General features: G+C 38.7%; 3 protein-coding genes across 3 annotated transcripts in view; 1 reads left to right on the top strand and 2 right to left on the bottom strand.

Annotated features, from left to right (window-relative positions):
* The window catches only part of LOC136029535 (uncharacterized), a 327,964-nt gene that overhangs the window by 271,124 nt on the left and 39,766 nt on the right, over nucleotides 1-17,074 (top strand). The gene's annotated exons all lie outside the window — the stretch shown is intronic.
* LOC136029737 (uncharacterized) lies at nucleotides 26-445 on the bottom strand. Its single transcript, XM_065708242.1, has one exon. The coding sequence runs from the start codon at nucleotides 443-445 to the stop codon at nucleotides 26-28; it is 420 nt and encodes a 139-aa protein (XP_065564314.1).
* Nucleotides 5,599-6,942, bottom strand: LOC136029736 (general transcription factor IIE subunit 1-like). The gene has a single exon (XM_065708241.1). It carries the CDS (start codon nucleotides 6,940-6,942, stop codon nucleotides 5,599-5,601), a length of 1,344 nt encoding a protein of 447 aa, XP_065564313.1.

The raw sequence follows: 17,074 nt of genomic DNA, 5'->3' as shown, positions 1-17,074 counted from the left end.
GCATTAAATTCGCCAAGGAGAGCAGTTATATCATGGGGGGTACTGTTGCAAGGCATCTGGACAAAGCAGAGTAGAAATCCTCCTTAGTTGCATCATCAGAATCGTTGGTCGGGGCATAGCATATGATGACAGTCATCTTGCCATGCTTGTGTCCAAAGCGGGCCTTCATTAATCTGTCCGATACAGCTTCGTGTAAAAGTAAGGCCTTTCTTGTAAGGCTATTTAGTGCAAGGCCAACACCATTCCTTCTTGAGCTTCCTCCAGACCAGAGCAATGAGTCACTGTTACCTATTCGCTCTTCTCCGCTTCCGGTAAGACGTGTTTCTGTAAGACCTGCAATTGACACTTTATTCTTGCGAAGTTCTTCAGAGAGTAGGTTCTTTGACGCAGGTTCATTCAAAGTCAAGACATTACAGGTGGCTATTCGTAGCCCCCTTCGGTCCATAAGGTTTAGTCTGTCATCTTTCTGACGTCGTCAGCATGTCCATTGACGCGCGATGGTCGAGATCTTAAAAGGGAATCCGGGTCCAAGGCTATATTGTCACTTTTCGTAGCACTTAATTTTCGGGTGGAGGGTCGCTAGCCCAACCGACCCTAGGCCTGGAATCTGATTAGAGCTAGGTTAAACCTTGGTACTGAGATTCCCGGGGTGGGCTCCACCCGCCACATGAGGTTGCGGCCGTCCTGATCGGAGTGTTTTATTAGGGGAGAAACCCCATATCCAGAGGCACGTGGTCAGCAGACAGAGACTGCCTCATTCCGGACGAACTCCATTCACCTCCCATGGTCGGCGCAAGCCCGTTCTTTCAAATCACGACAGGGGTGCGCCAAGGATGTGCAGTGGCCCCAGAGCTCTTCAATGTCATCATAGATTACGTTATGACAAAAACCACTTCACGTCTCAGCTTTGGGCTCAAATTTGGAGATCATACCATCACAGATGTCGATTTTGCCGATAGCCTGGCCATTCTGGCGGACTCCATGGAGCAGCTGCTGGAAGCGCTCCGAATTCTGCGAGAAGAGGCTGCCAAAGTAGGACTGCATATAAACTGGAACAAAACTAAAATTATGGCCATAGACCCGTCTTCTCCTGCTGTTAACTCTCCAGTTAGCCTGGACAGCACCACTAGCATCGAGGTTGTTAAAGACTTCACCTACCTGGGCTCCGTAATTTCTTCAAATGGCTCACTTCTCCCCGAGCTGCAGGCAAGATTATCTAAAGCGTCTTCTGTCATGGGTAGACTGAATCGTCACCTCTGGCGAAAACCAAATATCAGTTGCACAACGAAACTGCGGAACTTCAACGCTCTAGTCGGTTCTGTGATGCTTTACGGAGCTGAGACATGGCAAGCATCAGCTGCAACCCTCAAGAAAATAGACGTATTTCATGCAAAGAGCCTGAGGAGGATTGAGGGCCTACGATGGTCTGACTTCGTCAGCAATGAAAAGCTTCTGCAGCTCACAAAGCAGTCTTGGTTTTCGACTCAAGCAGCCGAGCGAACCTTACGATGGTTCGGGCATCTGCTTCGAATGCCACCACATCTACCCGCAAAGATGATCTATGACTTCGACCCTATCAAAGTTGGTTGGAAGCGACCAAGAGGCCGACCGAAGAAACGTTGGTCCGACAGCCTGTCCGAGTTCTTGGCGATGGCAAACATCAGACAGGGCGAAGAGCAAATACTCGCCATGGACCGAAGTAGGTGGAGGAGGCAGACGTCACTCTCTACGCCGAGCAGTGCCCGGCAGGAGACTTAAGTCAAGTAAGTCAAGTCAAGTCTAAATTACAGAATTTAGGAGGCAGTTGTATACGTTCTGAAATTCAGTCAACTGGGAGCTTTCCGTTTCCAATTGCCAGCAATTGATCTGAAAATATTTCAGCAGAGTGATCGTTTTGCAATCGGACACGCATATTTATAGTTAATTTTAATGTCTTTACGTGTACCCATAAATTAGAATTTTTAAGGCAAGCATTCATTTCGTCTGCAGGTGTCGATCTAGGAATGTCAGGTAATGTTTGCCTGAAATCTCCGGCAAGCAATATTAATGTGCGGCCAAAGAGTTTGGAATTTCCTCGTAAATCTTGCAATGATCGGTCAAGAGCCTCGAGCGATTTTTTGTGCCATTGTGCACTCGTCCCAAACAATAATTTTGCATAACTGGAATACTTTACCTATCCCAGATGATTTGGAAATGTTGCACGTGGGAGTATCTGTAGACTGCATATTGAGAGGCAATTTCAAAGTGGAATGAGCAGTTCTTTCACCAAGGAGCAACGTTGTGGCTATTCCGGACGACGCAAGGGCCAACGCTATATCATTTTTGGATTGAATTGATGACGTAAATTGGACCTTCCTCATCTGGCCCTTTCTCTTTGAGCCGCAAGCCTGGTTTTGCGTTGCTCTGGTGTTTCCTCCTGGTGTTCCCTTTTTGGTGACATTGTAGGATAATTATACACGCATTGCTTTTGTAATACAGCGACACGCCTTCTGTTTTTACTATCTCTATCAGCCGCAAGCCTGGTTTCGCGTTGTGAAGATGACCTTGCGGTGCACTGAATGAAAAATCACCATGCTTGGCCAAAGGAAGGGGCACAAAGCAATATCCTCGACTTTTAGTACCAAACACAATTACTGGCAATGATGGTTACCAACAATCTAGAAGAAGATCTACTGAAGATGGTGGTAAAAAAGCAATAATAATGAAGCATAACAGTACCACCATCGAAGTAGATAACCAGTGGGTTGTTCCATATTCACCTTTATTATCAAAAACACTTAATGCACACATAGATGTTTAACACTGTAACTCCGTAAAGGCAATCAAATACATATGTAAATACGTCAAAAAAGGCAGCGACTTGGCAGTTTTTGGCTTGCAGTCCGAAATCAGTGATATCGATGAAATCGTATAATCTCAGGCTGGAAGATACATAAGCAGTAATGAAGGTGTTTGGTGAATTCTTTCATTTTTGATACATGAACGAAGTCCAACTGTTGTTCACTTAGCGGTACATTTACAGAATGGTCAACGTGGTTAGTTTTTGGAATCCAACGTGCAACAAACAGCCCTGAATCCACCGGATACAACGTTAACTGCTTTCTTTTCGTTATGTCAAAAAAATTCTTTTGCAAAAAAAAAACTGTTGTATACTGAAGTGCCTTCGTGTTACACGTGGAGTGCTAAAAATAAATCATTTGAACGTCGAAAACAGGGTAAGTCGGTCAATGGCCAACCTACCATCTTCAAAGATACCACGATAGGAAGACTACACCATTCACTCCAATCAACATGAATGCTTCTTTCTCCGCCTGCTTTTGGTGAATCTACCCGGTCCGACGTCCTTTGAGTATTTGAGAACTGTAAACGGCACTATACACGTCACTTACCGTACTGCTTGCCAAGCTCTGAATTTATTGGAGAATGACCAACACTGGGATAACTGCATCAATGACGCGTGCGAAACGTCAACTTCAAGTCAAATTCGTGCATTGTTTGGAATCTTATTAACAACTTGCTCTCCTTCAGCTCCTACAGGGTTACGGGAGAAATATTTAACCCACCAAATCATTGCAATGCCACAGGACTTGCCGTAAAAAAACGACAATGGAAAACGTATTAGAGGCAACAATCTTAACAGGGCCTTCTGGGGGTGAGGCTGTTCTTATTCCTCGCCTTCCCATGATTCCAACGGATCTGCCTTTTCAATTTCAAAAGATTGCAATTCCCAATTCGATTAACATTTGCAATCACCATCAACAAAGCTCAAGGGCAATCATAAGAAAATGCGGTAAAAATTAGGTATTTTAACTTACGAAGGAGTGATCGGATCTTAATGAAATATCTTATTTAGAAGGAACTCGTAACTCAGATCTCTTATTTTAAATCCTGACTGGATCCAGTGTCATCGGGGGGAGTTGGGGGGGACAGAAGTCATGGAAAAGGCTTGGAGTGGAAAAATCAGGATGAAACTTGGTTGGAAGAATAAGCACAAGTCCAAGATACGTGACTGACATAACCGGACCGGATCCGCTCTCTTTGGGGTAGTTGGTGGGGGTGGTAATTTGGAAAAATTAGAAAAAATGAGGTTTTTGTAACCTACGAACAGGTAATCAGATTTTAATGATATTGGGCATTTAGAAGGATCCTGTGCTTTAGAGCTTTTATTTTAAGTCTTGGCCAGATCTGGTGACATTGTGGGGAGTTTGAGGGTTAACTGGAAATCTTGGAAACGTGAAAATTGAGATATGTTTATCTTACGAATGGGTGATCAGATCTTAATTAAACTTGATATATAGAAAGTCTTATGTCTTAGATGCTCCATCTTGAATTCAAATCGGATCCAAGGATATAGGGGGTTTGAGGGGGGAAACAGAAATCTTGGAAACTGGAAATCTTGGAAACTGGAAATCTTGGAAAACTCTTATAGTGGAGAGATGGGGATAAAACTTGATGGGAAGAATAAGCACAAGTTCTAGATACGTAATTGACATAATTGGAACGAATTCGCTCTCTTTTGGGGACTTGGGGAGTGTTCATTCGGAAGAATTACATAAAATGAGGTATTTTTAACTTAAGAACGGGTGACCAGATCTTACTGATATTTTATATCTAGAAGGAATATTTGTCTTAGAACTCTTAATTTAAATCCCGACCAGATCTGGTGACATTGGGGGGACTTGGAGGGGGAACCGAAAAATTTGGAAAACACTTTGAGTGGAGAGATCAGGATGAAACTTAGTGGGAAGAATAATCACAAGTCCTAGATATGTGATTGACATAACCGGACTGGATCCGCTCTCTGGGGAGTCGGAGGGGTGTTAATTCGGAAAAATTAGAAAAATTGAGGTATTTTCAACTTAAGAACGGTTGACCGTTCGTGAGGTATTTTTAAATTTGATATTTAGAAGGAAATCGTGTCTCAGAGCTCTTATTTTAAATCCCGACCAGATCTGGCGAAATTAGGGGTGAGTTTGAGGGGGAAACCGGAAATCTTGAAAAATGCTTAGTGGCGAGATCGGGATGAAACTTGATGGGTAGAATAAGCAATTGTCGTAGATACGTAATTGACGTAACCGGACTGGATCTACCCTCTTTTGGGGAGTTAGAGGGGTCCAGTGCTTTGGCTAGTTCGGTGCTTCTGGACGTTCTACGATGATGAAAATTGGTAGGCGTGTCAGGGACCTGCACAAATGGTCTTGATAAAGTCGTTTTCCTCAATTCGACCATCTGGGCAGGGGCTGACGGGAGAGGAAAAATTAGAGAAAATGAGGTATTTTTAACTTACGAGTGGGTGATCGGATCATAATGAATTTTGAGATTTAGAAGGACCTCGTGTCTCAGAGCTCTTATTTTAAATCCCGACTGGCATTAAGCCTGATTTTCCTCTTAAATTAATCTATTGACTGTTAGAATTTTGCTAGAGCTCATGCAATATGAGCTCTTGGCTCTTCCGACTTCGTCACAAGTGCCATATGAGCTCTTAGCTCTTGTATATTTTTAGAAAGAAACTTGATTTATGTTTAAAAAGTCTTAGACAAAGAAAAATAATATGTCCAAATAAATATCAGAATACCAAATAGGTTTAAAAAATGAGCTTCACTCATCTTCTACAAAATAATAATCTTGATATGCTTGAACATACGCTTCCTTTTCAGATGCGCTCATCAATGCGATTTTCCCCTCGTCAATTTCTCTGATTGTATATGCCTTCCCATTGGAAAAAACTGTAGGGGCTTCTTCATCTTCATCATTGGTTTCCACAGCTTCAATTACATCGGCTACATTGTTGCTGTCAACTGCTTCACCAAGTAGTATAGATGTCGGTACTTTAGCAGAGAAGCCAAAGCTTAACCTACTGTTTTCATCCACGGCACCAAAACTATATTCTTCGTCACTCATTTCTTTCAAGGCTTTAGCGGAATCAGATGATAGAGATGCACCAAGATTATTACCTCCTTCAACTATCTTTTCATGCTGCAGCAATACAGACATAATATCAGATGAACGAATAGAAGTATCAGCTGAAATCATTTTTGGTGTACTGGCAACCAGTGACTCGACAGCAATTGACTCTTCTGTTCGTATTGTTGATCCAACCAACCAAGTCGGTTGCTCCTTCTTTTTCTTCTCCCTAGTCTTAGCCTCAGCATCATCACCAATACGTATTTGAAGACGAGACTCCTCAATAGTTCCTCGTTTTGCTCCAACTTCGGTCCAAGCTGCCACAGGCCCTTCTCTCTTGATACCTTTGGTTTTATCTAATACTCGATTGATGGCAATTATATCTGACGGCTCTGGTTCTAAGATCTTAGGATCCAATTTAATATTCTCTACCTGTTGAAGGAGGTGCCAAATAGGCTCTATCTGCTCATTGTATCGTTTAAGAACCATTCTACCATCCTGTCTGTTAATCGCAGATTCGTCTTCTTCAACGGTGCTTTGACAATTGTTACAAATTAGAAATCGCTCTCTATCACTTTGGTCTGGATTCTTAAGACGATCTATCTCTAAAACATCGAAAGTCTTCCCACAGGAAACGTTAATATTTGTATCTGTACATTTGTATCTCGAACATCGTGTTGCATCCATTTGAGCCGCTTCCATTTTCCTCCTCATGTGATCTAGCTTGTACTTGACAACATTTACAAACGACTTATAATTAATAAAACAATAATTGTATGTAACTACTTTTTCATCAGGCCCTGTCTCTGATATCATCCTGATTTGTACTATCTTGTCTTTTTTCAATGTATTTATCCGACTCTTTAGCATCTTTATATCAAACCGTAAAAGTGCAGCCAGGTCAGTTTCCTTCATACAAGGATTTCTGATCAGCATATCTAATATTAAACGGTCTTCTGTTTGATAAAATCCTCTACTGACTAAACGAACCAACTGTTTCAAATCATTTGGAATTTCTGTGACAAATTGATCCTCCATTTGTCTTGCTTTAAAGATCTTTGCTCAATTCAGCTCAACTACCCATTTACCGTACTGAGAAAGGGTTATCATATTTTAGTTTTGTGTTTTGTTTTAAGGTTTTTTTTTATATTCTTATAAGTTTATTCTGCACTGAGGACGGTCTTGACCAAAATATTTGTGTATTTTTCATTTTTTTTTTCACTGGCTGTTATTTGTCCTTGTTCTTCTTTTCTTTCCGATTTTGTGTTTTGGCGTCATGTACTATGTTAGGGCATCATATGATCATTTTTATGACTTCATATAAGTATTTTCTTATATGATGTCATGCATAGAATGGAGTAATCAAATCCAGTAACCAAAGTAGTCAAAATCCAAAAACGTGTCAAAAATAAAATTGAAGAGAAAAGACACGCGTGGCTAGAAGAAAAGTCGCGGTGTGGCTGAAAATTCAAATGAAGAGCAAAGACACACGCTGTTAGAAGACCTTGTCCTTGTTCTTCTTTTCTTTCCGATTTTGTGTTTTGGCGTCATGTTTTGGGCATCATATGATCATTTTTATGACTTCATATAAGTATTTTCTTATATGATGTCATGCATAGAATGGAGTAATCAAATCCAGTAACCAAAGTAGTCAAAATCCAAAAACGTGTCAAAAATAAAATTGAAGAGAAAAGACACGCGTGGCTAGAAGAAAAGTCGCGGTGTGGCTGAAAATTCAAATTCAGAAGAGCAAAGACAGACGCTGTTAGAAGACATGTGACACCGAGCATATCAGCAAGTCAAAATGAGAATGAAGAGCAAATACCCTTGCAATTAGAAGACATACGACACCGAACATGTGAGCGACTCGATGAAAATAAACCTGGATAGCGAGAATCAAAATTGAAAATGATAGCGATGATGATCGGGCCTGGGATTTTGACAGGATAAGGTCATCAATCCCTACTATACTTTTGTTTTAAAAAAACAAAGGTTCGGTGATATCCTTGGAACTAATCCTTGATTCAGTTCCAAACGAACTTAGCTGGGTTTCGGTGAAATACTAGGTAAATCTTTATTAAGTGCTAAAACGATCTAGAAAGGAACTTTATTTCTATTAGATATTGCGAAAATGAATGAAGATGGTGAAAAAAGCCGCTAACTCTAGCTCAGTGCAAAGCTCACGCCTGATTTATTGAGATGTGGTCTATGTCTAAGCTCTTGACTATTTTGATCCAAAAAAAATCGTTTTCCCGAAAATAGGAAGTGGAATCGTTAACTGGTCACTACTAACTGGTAGAACTCGATTGATAATCAGGAAATGTTGCCACCGGAGAATACGGAGACTGTATTAAATCACTATAGGACTGTAAATATAAGAAATTATATATATATATATATATATATATATATATATATATATATATATATATATATATATATATATATATATATATATATTATAATTATATATATATAATTATAATTGGCGCTTCGCGCCACCCCAACACCTAGTTGGTGGGGTACTTCGCGCCCCCCAAGCCCCCCCGCGTACGTAAGTCGTTACGCGCCATATTAGTTACGCGCCATTGTAGTTGTGTCCCTGTGTCCCACCAGTGAATAGATATATATATATATATATATATATATATATATATATATATATATATATATATATATATATATATATATATATATATGTTGCATGTAAATAGATTGTCAGGTTTACTGACTCTTGAACATGCAACATATAATTGTCCTTGGGAAAAACAATCCGTATTCAGATCTATACCTTATTATTCTAGTGATGTGTCCCTGTGTCCCGGTCGTCATTGATATTCCCTGTGTCCCGGTCGTCATTTGTGTCCCGGTGTCCCGGTTTGTAATTTCTCTTTGAGTGTCCCGGTCGTCATTTATATTTCCTGTGTCCCGGTGTGCCGGTCGTCATTTGTGTCCCGGTCTGTAATTTCTATTCGAACAATCCCTGTGTCCCGGTCGTCATTTATATATCCCGCCTGTGCCCCCGGCATCCAGGTTGTAGTTGTGTCCCTGTGTCCCGGTCATCATTTATATTCCCTGTGTCCCGGTCGTGATTTGTGTCCGGATGTCCCAGTCTGTAATTTCTCTTTGAGGTTCCCGGTCGTCATTTATATTCCCTGTGTCCCGGTCATCATTTGTGTCCCGGTGTCCCGGAATGTAATTTCATCAGTTGACAAACATGACGTCAGTCGACAAACAACTTCATGACGCATACAGCTCAATCCTTATAATGTTGTCAGTCGACAATCATGACGTCAGTCGACACACACACACACACACAACTTCTTTATATATATATATATATCTATATATATAAAAATAAGTTGTCTGTCTGTCTGTCTGTGGATCAGGTGACGTCATGTTTCTGTGTCGGCTGACGTCATGAAATTAGTTGTCGTCATTTTTGCTATGACGGTGACGTCATTAATGGTATTTAAGACATGCGTTCAAGGAAAAATTTTTAATTGTAAAATGACTGAAGAACCTACAATGGCAACAGCCGAGGAAGCTGCTCAAAGAGTCTATGCCAAAAAACTTGCTGCTGATAGAGAAAGTAAGAAAAGAAAGCGTGCCGAGGAATCACAAGAACAGCAAGAAAACAGGCTTGCAGCTGATAGAGAAAGTAAGAAAAGAAAGCGTGCCGAGGAATCACAAGAACAGCAAGAAAACAGGCTTGCGGCTAAAGAACGCAAAACCGCGCAGTTAGATGAAAATCCACCTGGAAAGCGAGAGTCAAAACATATCAAAACTGAAAATGATAGCGATGATGATTGGGTTTGGGATTTTGACTTGGATAAGGTCATCAATGCCTACCAGATTTAAGTTAAAAAACAAAGGTTCGGCGATATGTACTTCATAGTGACGCTGAAAAATAAAGAAGAAAAAAAAACTGAAAAAATGTAAAAAACTAAAAAAACTAAAAAGAAAAAACACTCAAAGATAAATTACAGACCGGGACACAAATGACGACCGACACAGAGGGAATATAAATGACGGCCAGGAACCTCAAAGAAAAATTACAGACTGGGACACCCGGACACAAATCACGACCGGGAATATAAATGACGACCGGGACGCAGGGAAACAACTACAACGGGGACGCCGGGGGCACAGGCGGGATATATAATTGACGACTGAGACACAGGGATTGTTTGAATAGAAATTACAGACCGGGACACAAATGACAACCGGGACACTGGGACACAGGGAATATAAATGACGACCGGGACACTCAAAGAGAAAATACAAACTGGGACACTAGGACACAAATGACGACCGGGACACAGGGAATATAAATGCTATTTATATGCACAGACAATGGGACAGCGAAGAATGTTGTATATTTGCATGTTTTACGTAGTTAAAAATATATATTTATATATATCTCTATTCACAGGTGGGACACAGCTACAATGGCGCGTAACTAATATGGCGCGTAACGACTTACGCGCGCGGGGGGGCTTGGGGGGGCGAAGCGCTCCACCAACTAGGTGTTGGGGTGGCGCGAAGCGAGTTGTGTGTATGCATGTTTGTTTGTTTGTAAAAAGAGCGTTTGCATATGACGTCATTATTAGTACATAAGGCTTTGTATATGCACAGACATATAAATATAAATGCTATTTATATGCACAGTCAATGGGACAGTGAAGAATGTTGTATATTCGCATGTTTTACGTAGTTAAAAATATATATTTATATCTATCTCTATTCACAGGTGGGACACAGGGACACAGCTACAATGGCGCGTAACTAATATGGCGCGTAACGACTTACGCGCGCGGGGGGGCTTGGGGCGCGCGAAGCGCCCCACCAACTAGGTGTTGGGGTGGCGCGAAGCGCCACCCAAACAGCTAGTATATATATATATATATATATATATATATATATATATATATATATATATATATATATATATATATATATATATATATATATATATATATATATATATATATATATATTAGCTGTTGGTGGGCGCTTCGCCCGCCCCCCCCCCTCCCCCCCGCCTGTAAGTTGTTACGCGCCATATTAGTTACGCGCCATTGTAGTTGTGTCCCTGTGTACCACCTGTGAATATAGATATATATATATATAGTATATATAGATATATATATATATATATATATATATATATATATATATATATATATATATATATATATATATATATATATATATATATAGATATATATATAGTTAAAAAAAATATATATATATATATATATATATATATATATATATATATATATATATATATATATATGTTTTTAACTGCTTAAAACTTTCGACTATACAACATTCTTCGTTGTCCCAGTGTCCGTGCATATACAAAACCTCATATACTTATAATGACGTCATATGCAAACCCCTTTTTTAAACAAGCAAACGTGCATACATACAACTTATTTTTATATAGATAGATAGATAAATAGATATACATATATACTATAAATTAACTATGTAAAACTTGCGAATATACAAAATTCTTCACAGTCCCATTGTCTGTGCATATAAATAGATTTTTAGGTTTACTGACCGTCGAACATGCCACGTACAATTGTCCGTGGGAAAAACAATCTGTATTAAGATCTATACCGCATTTTTTTAATGATTGCCCTTGAGCTTTGTTGATGGTGATTGCAAATGCTAATCGAATTGGGTATTGCAATCTTTTAAATTAAAAAGGCAGATTCGTTGGAATCATAAGAATGCGAGGAATAAGAACAGCCTCGTCCTCAAAAGACCCTGTCAAGATTGTTGCCTCTATTACGTTTTCCTTTTTTTTACGGTAAGTCGCGTGCCATTGCAAAGCTTTGGTGGGTTAATATTTCGTAACAGTATTATTGGTAAACCTATTTTTAGTTGTAGCGCTTGTGGTGGAAACCTTGGGAGATCCAGGGAATTTAAAAATTCAGATGGATAATTAACCGCTTCATTTGGTTCCAGAACTGTGTCGACTCACTTGTAAATTACTTCCTCGTCTCGAATCTTGGTCAAAATAATATTGTTGATTTCTTGGACGTCTTTATTCTTGGCTGCCAATTTTGCTCGTTGTCTGAGCCATTTATGATTTTTATAATTGGTTATAATACTAATACTCGGATATACCTTTTCAACCAATTCATTTTTGGACGTCACTAAATTACAGAATTCAGCAGCCAGTTGTATACGTCCTGAAATTGAGTCATCCGGGAGCTTTCCGTTTCCAATTGTCAGCAATTGATCTGAAAATATTTCACCAAAGTCTTCTTTTTCTCCAATTTGAAAGGGCGAAGAGTCAATATTTTGCAAAACTGAACTAGCAAATTTTTTTTTTATCTTGATTATATTTAGGATAATATAGCAGTACAACTTTCAGGGGGTACCAGGAAGGGGGGAGAGGTGAATTTAAAACTGAAAATAACAGCGCTTGTATAGTTTTGTTTGTTAGTGTGTCAAAGGTAAAATAAGTAAGTTTTATCATAATTTAGTTTAAAATTGGCCTTCGATTTTTCTAAGCGTTGGAAACTTAATGTGGATTAGTAAAGGATTGCAACAGGAGATAGCTAAATAAGTCGAATGTTTTATTAAATCCAAAATCTAGTCACCAGGTATTTGTATGTATTTCAAATATTGGTCCAGATCTACAGACCAGGGATGCATAGCCAATTTTTGCCTTCAGGAGGGGGTGGGGAGCTATTGGATTGTTAAAGGACAGATACAGCCTAGTATTTACCTGCTAGTATTGCCTTAAGAAACAGCAATTTGCTTCCCATGCATTATCTCCCTTAGCTACTCCAAATGTAAAGTGAACCGTAGGAATTTAATGTAGGAATTATTTGACCGTAAATTGAAAAATGTGTGCCCCTTTTGATGTCAGTAGAACTCGGACATTGAAATAATCATTTTGTTCAAAAATTCGAAAGGACTAATAAATATTCAACTGGGTTCCACATATCCTCCTGAGGTTTTTCCCATAACTGCATAAATTACTCGTATATTAAAGATAGTTCTAGTAAAAAAGTCAGGTGTGTTTGGTTCTGGTCGTCTGGTTAGGTTGCTAATATTCGGCTTGTTCACTAGGCCAAGATTTTTAGTGTTTTGCAAGAACATACCCCCAAAATGACAAGTATGTCTGAGTACAAAAGGCGATCTGCACAACTGATTTATCAAAATATTTTTTCCGTAATGTCTAAGAAATGGCCTAGAGGATTAATTAGGAACTGTTTTGTTTTTTTGTTTTTTTTAGGGTAAAGGCTGCGAGTTTAACTTTAGAATGAAACTGAAACTTTCATATAGAAAGGAGGGGTTTTTATTATGTCTTTGTATGTAAAGGGGCGTGCTGTGTCTCCAATCTACGTAAATGTTTTTTGTTTGAACCCTGAAAGAAAGTTTAATATCAGTCAGGATTAAGAGCTAGGCAAGAAGATATATCGAAAAGGCTGTAAATTACCAAACTATTTGAAATACCATGTCTTTAAAATCTCACGAACAGAATTGAGGGTCAAATTGAAACTTTTTGGCATTTCCAACAATTCTTTATTCTGGAGGGTAATCACTTTGTGCTCCTAATCGGGTCCAGATGTTTTCAGTAGAGTGCTAGTTTCTTAGCATTCTACAACTTCTGGAAATAATCAATCGATTCATCGTACCAGTTTGCAGGCCTACTAAAGATGTTTCTTTTTAGGCAATGATACTAAAGGAATTCTGGAGTTGCTCTTAAAAGAAAAAGAAAATAAACAACAATAAGTCTATTCATCTAAATTAAGGAGGAACAGTAAAACATAGAGCAAACAACAAAATTTTCTACAGATTAAGGGGACTAACTATTCAGTCATTGTTTATGATATAGTCTTTCTGGTATAGAGTTCTTACAAAATAATTCTTGTTTACATCTAACAGCCTATGTAATTCGGGAGTCATTGTTAATGAATTGGGACAAGAAGTCAAACTTTAGAGCAAATAGTGAGAAATACAAAAGGTGTCTTATTTTCAATTGAAAAAAAAATCTTTTTTTTTTTTCATTTCTGTCTTTTCTTCAAACCATTCCGGGAAATCACCTTTTCCCCTGAAAAATTCTCGCCGGAAACTTTTCTCTCCCTTAAATCCTCTCCGTCAAATATCCTCGCCTTTATCCTGCCGAAAACTCACCCCCTCCCCCCCCACAAAAAAACTTGCGTATATTTTTCATTAACAAATAATATATGTTAACAAGGGCAAATTACACAACTTACAGCACTTTTCCTGCGGGCTCTAGGGGTCATGTCATTTTAGACCCATAGTTATTGGACTGCTCCAATTCTCTTTCGAATGACCGGTCTCCTGATCTTCTGGGATAATTGGTTTATAACGATAATCCCCGAAAAAAAAGCTAAATAACATTACAGTTCTCTGATAAGCTGAATCTGGTGGTGTTATTTTCTTTAAGTCGTATGACTTTGTTGGAGTATTTCTCTTATTTTTCGAAAGTCTTATCAAACAGTTCGTGGTAACGAACTGTATTAAGGAGCGACCCGGCTCAATAGTAACCAAAACTCTAAAAAAATTTACATCAATAGCTACATCAAAAGAATCGCATTTTAATGCTGATTTTAAATATATAAGTTTCATCAAGTTTAGTCTTACCCATCAAAAGTTACGAGCCTGAGAAAATTTGCCTTATTTAAGAAAATAGGGGGAAACACCCCCTAAAAGTCGTAGAATCTTAACGAAAATGACACCATCAGATTCAGCGTATCAGAGAACCCTACTGTAGAAGTTTCAAGCTCCTATCTACAAAAATGTGGAATTTTGTATTTTTTGCCAGAAGACAAATCACGGGTGCGTGTTTATTTGTTTGTTTTTTTGTTTTTTCTTTTTCCCAGGGGTCATCGTATCGACCAAGTGGTCCTAGAATGTCGCAAGAGGGCTCTTTCTAACGGAAATGAAAAGTTCTAGTGCCCTTTTTAAGTGACCAAAAAAATTGGAGGGCATCTAGGCCCCCTCCCACGCTCATTTTTTTCCCAAAGTCAACGAATCAAAATTTTGAGATAGCCATTTTGTTCAGCATAGTCGAAAACCATAATAACTATGTCTTTGGGGATGACTTACTCCCCCACAATCCCTGGGGGAGGGGCTGCAAGTTACAAACTTTGACCAGTGTTTACATATAGTAATGGTTATTGGGAAGTGTACAGACGTTTTCAGGGGGATTTTATTTTGTTTGGGGGTGGGGCTGAGGGGAGGGGGCTATTTTGGAGGATCTTTCCTTGGAGGAATCTGTCATGGGGGAAGAAAAATTCAATGAAAAGGGCGCAGGATTTTCTAAAATTACTATAAGAAAACAATGAAAAATAAACATGATAACGTTTTTTCAAATGAAAGGAAGGAGTAGCATTGAAACTTAAAACGAACAGAGATTATTACACATATGAGGGGTTCTAAAAATACTATAGCATAAAGAGCGAGGTATTTAGGAGGAGATAAATACCTCGCTCTTTATGCTAAAGTATTTTTAGTAATTTCAACTATTTATTCTACTGCCTTTCTGATTCAGGGGTCATTGTTAAAGAATTGGGACAAAACTTACGATTTAGTGTAAAGAGCGAGGTATTAACGAGGGTACAAACCCCCTCGTATACATTATAAAAATATAAGATTATGAAAGTTTGTTACGTAAGTTAATTCTTAAGTTACGTATATTTTTTACTAATAAAAATATTCGTTAAAAATTAAAAGTTCTAGTTGCATTTTTAAGTAACTGAAAAATTGGAGGGCAACTAGACCTCCTTCTCCACCCCTTATTTCTCAAAATCGTCTGATCGAAACTAAGAGAATTTAGCCAAAAAAAGAATTAATATACAAATTTCATTTTAATAATTTATGTGCGGAGAGCCAAAACCAAACATGCATTAATTCAAAAACGTTCAGAAATTAAATAAAAAAAAAAACTAATTTTTTTAGCTGAAAGTAAGGAGCAACATTAAAACTTAAAACGAACAGAAATTACTCCGTATATGAAATGGGCTGTCCCCTTCGCAATCCCTCGCTCTTTACGCTAAAGTTTGACTCTTTGCCACAAATCTATTTTTTAAAGCAATTAAAAGCTTTAGCGAAGAGCGAGGGATTGCGGAGGGGACAGCCCATTTCATATACGGAGTAATTTCAGAGCCTTTCTTGAACCCTCATGTTTAAAGTCGATGGTCTTGAATTCTGTTTCTGAATTTGAGGTAGCTCGTATCGTGAGTGCTCTTAAAGCATCATCCTCTTCAGGACCAGACAAAATTCCTACAAGGGTTATCCGTGCCATTCTGCCTGCTATTCTTTCACCATTGACTAAGCTTGTCAATCTGTCTTTCAAAAAAGGAATTTTCCCTGAACCTCTCAAGCAAGCTAAGGTTATAGTGCTGTATAAAGGTGGTTCTCGGAGTGATCCTGCTAATTATAGGACAATTTCTCTCCCCGTTTTCTGCAAAATTTTTGAGAAGACTATGCTATCCAGGGTTCTTAGTTTTCTGGATGCAAAAGAATTGTTGCATGATTTCTAGTTTGGATTCCGACCGAGTCAAACAGTTCCTGGTAACGAACTGTAGTAAGGAGCGACCCGGCTCAATAGTAAACGAAACTCTAAAATTTTTAATGCTAAAAGATACATCAAAAGAATCGAATTTTCATGCTGATTCTAAATATATAAATTTCATCAAATTTAATCTTTGTCATCAAAAGTTACGAGCCTGAGAAAATTTGCCTTATTTTAGAAAATAGGGGGAAACATCCCCTAAAAGTCAAAGAATCTTAACGAAAATCACACCATCGCATTCAGCGAATCAGAGAACCCTATAAAACAAAATTTCAAGCTCCTATATACAAAAATGTGGAATTTTGTATTTTTTGCCAGAAGACAGATCACGGGTGCGTGTTTATTTGTTTGTTTTTTTCTCTTTTCCCCAGGGGTCATCGTATCGACCGAGTGGTCCTAGAATGTCGCAAGAGGGATCATTCAAACGGAAATGAAAAGTTCTAGTGCCCTTTTTAAGTAAACAAAAAATTGGAGGACACCTAGACCCCCACCCACGCTCATTTTTTCCCAAAGTCAACAGATCAAAATTTGGAGATAGCCATTTTATTCCTCATAGTCGAAAACCATAATAACTATGTCTTTGGGGAAGACTTA

This window comes from Artemia franciscana, chromosome 7 (assembly GCF_032884065.1).
Source record: "Artemia franciscana chromosome 7, ASM3288406v1, whole genome shotgun sequence".
Classification (NCBI taxonomy): domain Eukaryota; kingdom Metazoa; phylum Arthropoda; class Branchiopoda; order Anostraca; family Artemiidae; genus Artemia; species Artemia franciscana.
Note: the sequence above shows the minus strand (reverse complement) of the source record. Positions and strands in the feature narration are given on the sequence as shown.

Bases quoted from the DNA above. Each gene is read 5' to 3' on its own strand.
- LOC136029737 (XM_065708242.1), bottom strand. From the start codon at position 445: ATGGACCGAAGGGGGCTACGAATAGCCACCTGTAATGTCTTGACTTTG.
- LOC136029736 (XM_065708241.1), bottom strand. From the start codon at position 6,942: ATGGAGGATCAATTTGTCACAGAAATTCCAAATGATTTGAAACAGTTG.